Genomic DNA, 12,816 nt, shown 5'->3' with positions numbered 1-12,816 from the left:
AAAAAAAAAGATACTTCACACTTGCTGGGATGGATACTGTTAAAAAAATCCAGAAAGTTCACAAGTGTTGGAGAGGTAGTAGAGAAATTGGAACCTCTGGAAGCTAGAAGGGAGGGTTTCTACAAAATTAAAAATTAACTATCATGGCTCAGTGTTTCCACTGAGAACAAGGTTCTGAATGATCTCTGTGTGCTCACACTGAAAGCTGTGGTGCCCATAATAGCCCAAAGTTGCAACCAAGGTGAAGGGAGAAACCAAACGTAGTATAGGCTTACAAGGGCTGTTGTCCAGCCATATGAGGGAAGGACCTTGCGTATGGACCTCCATCGCATTGAGCTAGGTGATGTAACCTAGCCATGAAAGATGGGACTCAGCGTAGGATCGCCAAACGGACAGAAACAGGTGGTTCCTCAGGGTAGGGTGATCACTCATATAATGGGCTCAGAGTTTCAGCTTTGCCGATGAGAATGTTCAGAAGAGACTTGCACACCAGTGTGAATACATTCATTACGACTGAGCTGCTTAGTGATAAACAGTTAAGAAGGTAGACTTTACACTTTTATTTTGTTTTATCATTTTATGTGTAGGGGTTTTGTCAGCATGCATGCTTCTGTGCCATGTGCATGCAGTGCCTCTGGAGGCCAGAAGACGGCATTGGATCTCACTGCGATTGGAGTTACAGATGGTTATAAGCAGCTACGTGGGTGGTGAGAACTGAACCTGGAACTTCTGGAAGAGCATCCAGTGCTGTTAACTGCTAAACTCTCTTTCCACCTCCAAGAAGGCCAAAGAACATTTTATTTATTTCTAATAGTTTTTAATAATTATTTTGTAAATCTAACATTTGGTTAGATGGTAGATCTAACATTGGTAGGCTACGGCAGAAGATCTCAATTTCAAGGCTAACCTGGGTAGAGAGAAAATCTCAAAACAAGGCCTGGGGATGTAACTCAGTGGTAGAGCACTTGCCTAACATGCAGAGGTCCTCTGGTTTAATCCCCAGGACTGATAAAACACACACACACACACACACACACACACACACACACACACACACACACACACACATTTTTTCAACACGGAAAAAAAAGTTTCTCCAAATCGAAACACGCCCCTGGAGTTAAGCAGTATTGTCTGTGGCTCTGTTTACTTCCCTGCCCATTTTTTTACTGTGACCCCATTGGCCATGAGTTTTCACTTTCTTCCTGTGGATATTCAGGCCCTTGAGAGGTCTCTGGCCTTACTGGGTTGAATCCACACAGCCAGCTGCAGAATGAGCAATGGCCCTCTTTCTGCCCAGAGTCTGTTTTTCTGAGGTTTGCTCTTTGTAGATTTCTGTAGTGCTGGGCATTCAGCTCAGGGTCTTGTGTCAGCCACTGTACCAATGAGTGCTAACTCCAGGCCACCACTGCTTACAGAGGAGAGTTAAGGGATGAACCACCTCAGAATTCTCAGAATTTTGACATTGACACACAACATAGGGCAGCTATCGTGTCTCTGACAAGGCGTTGTCTGGGTCTTGGTCTTCTTAGATATAAATTGTTCTTGATTTAATGATTTTTTAAAAAGATTTTATTTTATTTATTTTATGTGTATGAGTGCACTGTAGCTGTACAGATGGCCGTGAGCCATCATGTGGCTGCAGGGAATTGAACTCAGGACCTCTCCTTGCTCCTGCCCCGACTCGCTCTGGCCTCACTCCCTCCGGTCCCGCTCGCTCTGGTGTAATTCACTGTAGCTGTTTTCAGACACACCAGAAGAGGGCGTCAGATCTCATTATGGGTGGTTGTGAGCCACCATGTGGTTGCTAGGATCCAAACTCAGGACCTTCGGAAGAGCAGTCAGTGCTCTTACCCGCTGAGCTATCTTGCCAGCCCCGATTTAATGACTTTTTCAAAAAAAGTACAAAGCCACTTAGGTCAATTTCAAAGATATCATTTTTACCTTTTATGAATTTCATTACTTGAGGCAGAGACCCAGGGAGTAGACTTTGCTCTACTAAAAATCTCAAAAGTAGACTTTGATTGACGTGTTCCCAAAACTTTAGTGCTGGCTTTGATGAGGAGACATGATTGAGAATTTCAATGTGAAGTGGTATTAAAAAGATGCTCAGTGACTGAGAGCAGGAGCTGCTAGGGCAGAGAGCTGCCTTTGGTCCCTGGTCCTCAGATCATGTGATCACCTGTCATGCTGGCTCCAAGGGACCAGAGGCTCAGGCTTCTGTGGGAACATTTACTTAACTGCATGCACACTGCTCCCCCACCCCAGACACCCACACACAATTAAAAAGTAAAATATAAATATCAAAAACTTTAATCAGAGGACATTGAAAATGCTATTATAACTACATTTAGAGAAAAAAAAATAAGATCTGGGGGAAAAGGGAGGTGTGTGGCAGGGACCTGGGAGGAATGGAGGGAGTGGAGGTTGGGGTTGGGATGTATTGTGTGAGAGAAAAAGAAATAAAAAGAAAACATTCAGAGTTAGTTTTTTGTGACTCTGTTATTACTTCTGATGACATAGCTGCATGACTACTGAAGGTTTATTTTGACTCTTGGTGTGGGGAAAAGTCAAAGCCATCTTAGATTGTAGTGTATAAATAGGCTGGGATTATAGGCTAGCAGTGTTTGATTGAAAAGAAGGCCACGAGAATCAACTCACTTTGAAGTTTTCCCTCAACTCATCCTGAAAGGCAGCCCTGAGCCAGAGCGGTCATCTCTGTACTGCTCAGTGGAGCCTTCCAACTGCCAGAGCCTCTGCAGCAGGAGCACGCACTGGCAAGGGTGATCCCCAAAAGTCTAAGTGTTCTCTGAAACAAAGTCCCCCCAACCATAAACAGCCTGGGACTTCCTGGAATTTCTCCTTTAGATTATATAATATACATTTGACATTACCAGGGCCACGTATTAAATTTTAAATTGTCACAGATAAATGATGTTAACAGTTTGCAGATTCACAGAGTACGAGGCTGCTCTGGGGCTCGCTCAGCACACCAGGCATCATCCCACAGCCCAGACCAACCAAACAGAAACAAAAAGGAGCAAAGGGTAGCAAAATTCCTCACACCTGCACAAGACTCTTCTACATAGGAGTTTACCCCTACTTGGGTATGTGTGTGTGGTGTGTGATACATGTGTATTGTGTGTATGTGGTGTGTGTGTGTGTGTGTGCAGGTAATCTTGACTATATATTTCTTACAGAACTAACTAAACATTTAGACAGCAGAGATGGCAACTGCAGAATGGAGTGCTCCCCGTTCATGGGCAGGAGGCAGATATGACAGAGATTTTCTGTTTTCGTTTTCCCAGTGACATGACGACGTGAGCACATTTTTTTTTTAACTGATCCCTTTTTGAGTCGGCAGCTGAAATGCTAGCATGCTAATCTCTCCTGAGTTGCATGGAAACTAATAAAACCACGAAGGTTTCTATTTGTGCTCTGTGAACACAGACGGTAATGAAACCAAAGCAGCCATCTCCAGGGGTGATGCTATTTAAATGCCAGGCAGGGTTTGAAAATGATTTTAATGGTGGAAACAAAAACCAGCTAGTGAGATGTTGCTGCTCATTCTCCCCAGTGTCTGTTCACCTGTATCTTCTCAGACAGAATATTCACACACACATGCATGTGCCCACATATGATCAATCAACATACATAGAATTTATTTGCAGTATTATAGGTGGGATCTACTTTGCTATGGAAGTACTTTACCATGGCACTGAGTTCCTAGACTGAACCAATTTGTTTATAGTAAGGCCCTCCATTGGCTCATATACTATGTCATTTGCTTTTGAGCCAGCAATTAATTCTAGAACCTTCTTTTGTACTCTTTTCTCTTTATTTTCAGGTATCCACCAGTCTCCAGATTTAACACTGTTTTTGTTCTGGGAAGTCTGTCTGTGTGAACTGGAAATACTGACTCCTTACAGGAAAACAATAACTAATTTCTTCTGAGTATCAATGAGGCATAAACGGCATTGGAGGTTTTATATGGTAATTAGGTTATTAGATCCTTAAAACAATCCTTTAATATAGACATTTAAAATTATTTTACAAAGTTTTAAAGGTTAGAGAATAAGTATGAGGAATAAAATCAAATTACTCTCACCCCTACAGGAAATTTTGTGTATTTTCTGGTGTTGGTGGGTACTAAGCACTTAATGTGCAAATACATGGTATTGAACTATCCATTGTGGTAGGCAGTACTATCACTTTTAGTTTATGGATTAGGGAATTGAGGTCCAGGCCACACATTAGTGTGGGGTAGATCTGGGTATGAACCTACACAGTATTAATGACCTCTGTAACCCGTATCCCAGGGCCCATTTTATGATGGATCTCTTATGAGTCTAGAGGAACTAATGATATAGAACTAAAAAGTGTATTGAGAGGCTGGATGGTGTTGATTAGTTGGTAGAGTGTTTGCCTAGAGTGCACAAAGCCCTGGGTTCAGTTCCCCAGTTGTAGAGGGCTTGATGGAGGCAGAGGACGTCAGAGATTCAAGATCATCCTTGGCTCCAAATCAAGTTCAAGGCCAACCTAAGATACATAAGACCATGTACCAAAGTTTAAACACTATACACACATACACACATGTACACATACATGCACGGACACACACCACCACTACCACTACCACCACCAAACAACAAGGAGTATCTTGAGACTCAAGCATCATTTCTTCATGAGGCAGAAGGTTCTTGGGTAAGTGCAGAGAATTCTATAATACCAGGACTGAAGTGGATCTGAAGTGTTGGTCAGATCTCTTAAATTCATGAGCTGTGTTGTCAGAAAGTGGGGTGTTTCCCCTTCCCTACCCTCAGTAAGTAGTGTGCTGTAAGCAGTTATACAGGTTCACCTCCAGAGCTGGTCTGAGATTTATATCATATAATACATAGTTGTGTTACAATCTACAGCCCACGTGCCAACCCCTGTGTTAGGGTAAATAGAAGCACAAAATAAATATTTGGGTGAGAGCATTATCAGTCTGTTTAATAATGTGTCCTTCAAATGGATTAAGCATAAGATACATAATTCAAACAAGCTTTTAAAAGGTTTAGATAAGAGTTGGCAAGATGGCTCAGGTATTAAAATTCATTCTGTTCAAGCATGAGGGCCTGAGTTTGGAACCCCAGAACACACATGAAAGCTAAGTACGGCCACACTTGTCTGTAACTCCAGTGCTGGGAGGCAGAGATAGGTGGATTAGCCAGCCAGTCTACTTAGAGCTATCAGAGTACCCTAGCTCATGAAATAAGGCAGAAAAATGATTGAGGAGAACACTTGGTTGTTGATTTTTGTGGCCCACATACAGACAAGCACCGCACACACATGTGCATACACATAAACCATGCATACATCCCAAACACAAACACGTACACATATACACACACACATACATACCACACACACACACACACACACACACACACACACACACACACACACACACGAGCATGGAGAAGCAGAAAAGTTGGATGACACTTACCAGCCAAGTCTTCCTGTTAAGCCACGGAGCTGTAGATTCTGATGTGGAATGGCGCCCACTAGTCTTTCATCTCTGTGTGCTACCTGAATCTCTCTCAAACTCTGTTCTTTCCTTCTATCACATGGGTTCTGGGAATTGAACTCACACTAACAGGCTTGGTGGCAAATGCTTTACCTGCTGAGGAATCTCATTGGCTTCTCTCTTTCAAACTCTGAGACTACTGGCAATGGAAGAGAAGCCATGCATGTGAAATAGGTAGATCTGAGTTCTTTGGCTTATTGAAATGATGTCACAGGACAGGTAGGTTCAGGAAACCTCTCAGTGGATGTGGTCCCCCTTTCCTTGGAAGGATCACTCCCTGTCCTCTGGACCTCCTTAGCCTGGAAATACATTATTGTACCTCTCTGTCAATCTCTTTCTAGGTAATTGGGTGTCATGACCTTGTGTATTCCATACCCTGCGGGTAGAATATTTGGAAGTGAGCAATGGATTGGTCAGTTAGCAAATCTTTACAAACAAAACTACCCTTTCCCAAGGGATGTGGGGATCATGTGAGACCTGTTTTTCCTGGTAATGCTAGTGGTCACATTGCATGATGGTAGGGATTCCCCCACACATTGTAGTTATGAGCAGTGGTCCCTGGAATTCTGCAGTGCCCAACCTGTATATCCATATGCCTGTCTAGGCCAGTACAATAAACTCACAGAGGAAATAAGAGATGCAGGGTACCACCCTCAACCCTTACTGTCAAAATGAGAGGGCAGCACACCAAGAACTTGAGATCCAGAGAAGGGGTAGGGAATGGAATTGGTCAAGGAGGGAGGGGACAGATGAGCCCATTAGAACTGTGGGGTTGGGGCCGTCCTCCAAGCCTTGCCCCTTAACAGGCTGTTTCTGTGCTTTCTGACCACTGTACTCATGCCCTGGTACAGCAAGCTATCCTGGTTTTAAGCACAAGCTTTGAGAAGGCCTCCTGTACACATGTCAGCCAGGTGCGTCCCTGTGGCCCACAGGTGAGGGATAACAAGACCCCGAGGATTTAGAAGAGGCTCCTCTACAGCCAGCTCTGCTATTTTCAGCTGCCACCCACAGCCTCCACTGTCCCAGGTGTTTGTCAGCACAGCATCCGCTGTTTGAAGTGGAAGTAGCTATCAGAAGCCAGGCCTTTCTCAGCCAGGCCATGGCTGCCCCCATCCCCTGCAACAGGCTGGGTAGTCACGATGGCCCCAGAGGCTGGCAGGCTGTAGCCATGCTTCTCTGGGTTGGGTGAGATAGGCAGGTGGAGGCAGAGAAAAGATAGTTGCCATTTACTGCCTCTCTTCAGCCCTGCAGTGCTGGGCAGCTCTTCACCCAGCAGTGGCTACATAGTGCTGCAGATCGGAGCTATATCCCTGTTGCTGGGAGCCCTGGTGATAGCATAGCAGAGCGTAGTTCAGGAAGGTCCAGATGCAGTAGAGGGTAGAGGTGGCTTTTCATGGCCTCAGGTGGCCCAAGTCTTCCCCTCCAACCTCCCAATTTCTTGCCCCTTGTAGATTAGTTCAACTGATTAGGAACACGCCTCCCAGGGGGCCCTCCTTCCTCTCTTCAGCTAGCCTTTCTTTTCCTCCTTGGCCTGCATGGGCATCTGCTGCAGTGGGCATCTCTACTCCCATGTGGATAGAACTGTTACATTTTCTCTTTGGCTCTATGCCTGGCTGGTGGTCCTGAAGGGCATTGGTGCTTCTAGGTGTTGTTAGATAATATCGTGGCTGTTGGTTTTCACAGAGAGTCATGGGTGAACCTTAGCTCTCTCAGCTCCTGTTATTTATGCTTTGGCCTTGTCGCTTTTGAGTCAAGGCTAGCTGTGAGGTGCTCTGAACTAGTAGAATGGGGCAGAAGGAGCTTGATGTAACTTCCTGGGCTGAGTAGAAGGACACTATGGTGTTTCTGTTTGTTGACTGGGACATTTGCTCTCTGGAAATCAGTGGCCCAGTGAAGGGTATCTGACTGCTTTGAAACCACTATGTGTAAGTCTAAGGTTCCGGGAGAGGCCCTGGAGCGAGAGATACTATATGAGCAGAAAGGAGACAGGAGAAAGGCGAAGGAAGTGCAGTGAGTATGGGGGAGGGAGTAGGGAATGAGTATGTGTGTACTAGATGTACATGAAGACACCATCTTGGAGCTGGATTCTTTAAGTCCCACTTATGCAAAGCAGAGACAAACTACTCATCAGATTGCTCCATGCATTCTTGCTTTCAGAATAAGACCAAGAACAAAATGAAATAATTGGTTTTAAGCCACTACATATATACATATATTGGGGTGGTTTGTCTGCAGTAGCTAACTGGAATAGGTAGTAGTTGCTAGGGACTTTCCTTAAGACTCAATTTTTGTTCTCCCACACAGTGCCTTTTATATTGCTCCATGATTCTCCCTTTTGGAGAACTGATGGCTGACCATAAGAGTAGGCAATATGGCTACTGGACTACTCTACTGCTTCTAGGCCAGAGGTCTCTCCATGGTGTTCCTTGAGTTGCTTTTTGCTTCTTCTTCTTACCCAGTCTGTCATAATTACTGATTCCTCATGGATTGCATTCTAGTGTCGGGTCTGTGATGTGTGCTGTGGTCATGAAAACACTGAACTAGCTGTAAGTATTAGTCAGGCTAGGTCAGCTGCTGTAACAAACAGCCCCACCAGTCCAGTGATCTAGGGAACCTCTGCTCGTATCCAAAATGCAAAGAGGCCTCATTCTGAGCTGAGGCCTCTTAAATTCAGAACATGTGAACCTGGTGGTCTGTCTTTCAGTTAGATAAATATAAGCTTAAAACCCACTCCTACCCTGCCTGGGGGTATTAACTAATGCCCACTTCAATCTCCGTTCATAAACTGAACTCTGAAAATACCAGCCCATGGAAGCTTTGAGGAAATTCAAAAAGCATTTAGCATCTTGTAAATGCTGAACAAATAGTTGTTAGTTTAGATCAGCAGTTCTTAACCTGTGGGTAATGACCTCTTTTGGGGGGCTACATATCAGATATCCTGCAGATCAGATATTTACATTACAATTCATTACAGCAAAATTATAGTTATGAAGTAGCAACAAAAATAATTTCGTGCTCGGGGTGACCACAGTATAAGGAACTGTATTAAAGGGTCGCAAGGTTAGGAAGGTTGAGAGCCATTGGTTTAGATGGTTCCTCTCCCTTGGTTGCCATGGCCTGAAGAGCCTAAGTGGGGAAGAGGAAGACCCTGCAGGGAACTTGGCATCGAAAGGCCAGCAGGAGGGTGGGTATTAAGAGGAGAGCCAGAGCTTAGAGCAAAAGGAAAATGGAGATGACCTTTTCCCCCTACTTCTGACCCTACACTCACTACCACCTTAGAAAGAGGAAGGAGGAGGGACTGTAGGGAGAGGAGAGGAGAGGAAAAAGTTTATACTACAAAAACACCTTCTCATTTTAGGGGAGGGGCCATAGCTCAGTTGGTAGAATCCTAACATGCATGCAAACCTGGGTTTAGTATCCAGCACCCTATAAACCAGATGTGGTAGACTATGCCTATAATCCCAGCACCTGGGAAGTGGAGGTAGAATTATCAGGAGTTCAAGGCCAGCCTGGGCTACATGAAACTCAAAGGCTTCACTTTAAATGGGTTTATTTTAGAAAGCTCCAGTTCACTGAATGATTCCACCTGATTATTTGGAAACTCCCCTGTGACTCTATGTATCATCTGTGTTTTGTGTGAATCTTGATTTTTTTTTTCCTCCTGAATGGTCTGTCCAGTACTGCCACCTTCCATGTTCTCAGGTAGATGGAGACAACTGCAAAGGGGAAGGCAGGGGAGGGGGAGGCTTTAGAGGGCAGAGGCGTTTCTTCCATAGGACAGAGCTTTGTTAGGTTCCAGAGTTTGGACACCAGAGTAAGAATGGCCTGTGTGCTTGAGGAGCTGTGTTCCCATGGGGCTCTGAGGAGAAGGGGATAAGGTAGAGGGACACTTGGGCCATCCAGGCAAGGAAGACTCAGGCACTGCCCTACCTAGGCATCCATCTCTGATTCACAGAGCTGGGTCAGGCACCTGCTGCAAGGTTTGCATAGCTCCTGGTATTTGTCCTTAAACTTTGCTTTTTTTTTTTTTGTTGGGGATTATGTGTACTGACACACACAAAACTTGTTTCTGTACACTGAATTCCCGGAAGACTTTCTTCCCCACCTCCAGCTCCATTTCATGTCAGGTTGATGTTGCCACTGTCTGAATTAAGCAAATATTTTGCTCATGGGTCTCTTGTCCCACATTTGGGCCAGGTTGGGAAGAGGGTCCCAAGAGTGTTACTCACAGTGCCTACAGGGAAGCCTGCAATGGAGTTGAGGCTGTGTGAGGAATGGACAGGGTTTTCTTCATCTGTGTGGCGAAATGGTAAGGAAACATAGGTACCTGGGATTAGTTCTCACTTCCTCTTCCAGGGAGCTAGCTGGTCCTTGCCAGCCCTCCTTGAACTCCCTCTTTGTGTAGCTAGAGTGGGAAGACCACAGAGTTTCATGCAGCATGGGAGATATGTTCAAAAGATGGCAACCACTGTTAGTATGTATCCAGGCACAGGGTGGCACTTAGTTGAAGCTGACTTGAGGCCACTTCATGCTAAACACTGTAAGGGAGGATGAGGCATGTCCTTGAGACTCCAGAGCACTTCCTGTGCTTAGGGCTCTAGCTAGATTGTAAGCTCCTAATGGGACCCGGTGCAGACTCCACCCTCTGGGCTATGGGATGCAGAACGAGGCAGGATGTGTGTCTTTATTTGTCTCAGCATTCTCAACACTGAACATGTGACATAACACAAATGGGTACTTAGGAGACGCTGAGTGAGTCAGAGAACAGATGCATATTCAGCACTCACAAATATTCCATGTTAGTTACATTTATCTTTTGGGTGGTGATTCCCCTTGTTGTCACAGACTTCTTGAGCTTTGAGGGCACTGAATTCCTTTTGGAAGCCAGAGTACAGTCTTTTTAGGCCACCTTCCCCAGACTGCAGGCTTTAAGAAGGCAAGACTCCCTCCTGGGCTTAGCATTAGCAGGGAGTGTGAGTGACCCGAGGGTGGAACTCCAAAGCTATCTTATCCCCATTTGCTGGTAGCTTGGCAGAATATTCTGGAAGAGTCTCTAGCTTGACTTGACCAGAAGAAAGGCTGTTTTATGTGCTTCTTAAAGTGTAGGATAGCTGTTCCCAACAGCAGACAGCCTTCAGCTGTATTTGATGAAACCACAAATTTGTTTTCTTCTCCACCCTATTCCCACCATGAAGAGGCCTCTGTCCAGTTAGACACCCACCATCCCTGAAAGAGGCCAACTTCCCCCTTGCACTGTACTGAGCTGAATTGCAGCCACTAGGATAGAGGGGGTGATGTTAGCCTGAAAAAAAACCCATCCTGTTGGATGATGAAGCCATGCTGGGCTTTGCTACACACTGGGAAATAAGAGCACAGAGGTGAGCTGTGGAATCTGACCGATAATTAGCCCCTCTGTGCATGCCTGTGTGCCAGTATGCAGCCAAGCTGCCTCCTAAGGGGTGCCTCCTTGCCAGCCCAAACCAGCCCAGAGGCCTCAATGGTCTTCCTGCTTCACTGGCTGCTCTGCTGGGTTTGATTTATAGACCAGAGGATTGCTTTGAGGCCAGACGAACTTAGAGTTCTTTAGTGAAGCACTGGGTGCATTGAAGAGAGGTGGAGAGTGTCACAGAGAGCCTGAAGGTAGATAGAGCTAGCCCACTTGTAGGAAGCCAGAGTTGGTAGAGCTCCAACATTGGCCATTTAGCTTCTGATGGGTTAAGGAGCACCCTTGAAGGATAGGTGCTCAGTAGCTGAGGTCTGTCACTTGAGAGTACAATAGCTACTCCAGAAGGTAGAAAATGAGCCAGGACAGTGAAAAATTCAGTCTTAGTCTGTAATCAAGAGCTCCAGGTCATTTGTATTTTGTTTGCACAATAAACAATTATTGAATTCCCATTGTCTGCTTGTGTGCAGTGTTGGGGTAGAAGGTAAGGAATTTCCAGAAATGAGTCAGTACCAACAACTTTGTCTTCCAGGGAGTAAATAGCCTAGAAGGGGACTCCTTGCTGTTGGGAGGGGTATCAGGAGCTGTGCTCAAGATCTTTCTTGGCTGTAAAGAAATGATACCTTAGTTTGAAACAGGAAGCATGGCAAAGATGTTATGGGTCTTTTGCAATACAAGCCTCTTGTTCATACAGGGTACCTAACCCCAGACCTCAGGTACACAGGCTGGGGAAGGTCACCTATATGAGTACACTGGTCTTTGGAGGTGAGAAGTGTGGGTTATATTCTGTATTCAGGCAGAAGGACTGGCTGGCCATGTGAGGACTGTGAAGGGTGGGCAGGCAATGGAGTCATGAATGTTTCTCAAAGCTGCTTTCCACAAGGGAAAGGAAGATGAAATATTCATGGGTCTTTGACTTGTCTTTTGCTTTCCCTAGCTGAAGAATAACTGTTTTATGCATTTAATTCCTGCAGTATAGGGAGGGGGAGGGGAATAAAACAGAGAAGATGGTAGATTCTGTGGGCAGCTGAGTGATGTATAGTGCCCACAACTTTGCCCATGTGTTTCAGTCTTGGGTCATGTTCATGAACTACGGGTTTCCTTTGAAACGTGTGGGAGCTTGGCTTGGTGGATGGTCTTTGTTTGGAATCTGCTTTTTTATTGTAGGGAGGATGTTTTGGCCTGGTTTAGGTAGGGTGTGAGCAGCAGAGCCAGGAGAGGCCAGGAAGGTAGTGGGATTCTCTTTTCTTGAACCCTTTACCTTTCCAGGCCATAGTTCTTAAACCAGGTCAGTAGGCTAACACCTGCTTTACTGTTTTGTGGTCTTTCAACTTATATGGTGTCTTCAAGAAACCTACTTCCTCTGTTCCTCCAACTTGCTTTCCTTATAATTGTCCTCTTCTGAAGGCTGGCTTGTTGTTGTAGCTCTAGTAGGCACATATTCAATTTAAATTTGATTGCAAAGTACTTTTGTCCCAGCGTTCCTGGTTCAGGATCTGAGGTTCAGGATCAGGTTCTAATTGGGCTGTTTGAGACCAGGGGTCACAGATGGTCCTATCTCTTCAGAACTTTAAAGACCCCAGATGGAAAGCAGGTTATATAAGTGGGAAAGTACAAGGTGGGAGCAGTTGAATGCCTTATACGCGGAGGAGGCTTGTAAACCCCATAGTGAAGAACAGTTGGGGATGGGAGTGGCTGGCCCCTTTATTTTTTCTTTCCCCAGTTGGGTTCTTCTAAGAATCACCTTTGACTTGTATCCTCTTTGGATATGTATGTGTGTGTGTGTGTGTGTGTGTGTGTGTGT

At 45.2% G+C, this 12,816-nt stretch overlaps 1 protein-coding gene across 35 annotated transcripts in view; it reads left to right on the top strand.

Moving 5' to 3' along the window:
- Kcnma1 (potassium calcium-activated channel subfamily M alpha 1) overlaps nucleotides 1–12,816 on the top strand; it is a 744,152-nt gene that overhangs the window by 12,265 nt on the left and 719,071 nt on the right. Inside the window, exon 2 of one of the 35 annotated variants that reach the window (XM_031361078.1) lies at nucleotides 588–2,482. The exons of the other annotated variants lie outside the window; for them this stretch is intronic. Within the exon in view, the coding sequence (XP_031216938.1) occupies nucleotides 588–692 (105 nt within the window). The 3' untranslated portion in view covers nucleotides 693–2,482. Of the gene's footprint in view, nucleotides 1–587; nucleotides 2,483–12,816 lie in introns of those variants that run through there. 35 annotated transcript variants of the gene reach the window in all.

The sequence above is a fragment of the Mastomys coucha genome, unplaced genomic scaffold, assembly GCF_008632895.1.
Source record: "Mastomys coucha isolate ucsf_1 unplaced genomic scaffold, UCSF_Mcou_1 pScaffold9, whole genome shotgun sequence".
In the NCBI taxonomy this organism is placed as follows: domain Eukaryota; kingdom Metazoa; phylum Chordata; class Mammalia; order Rodentia; family Muridae; genus Mastomys; species Mastomys coucha.
Note: the sequence above shows the minus strand (reverse complement) of the source record. Positions and strands in the feature narration are given on the sequence as shown.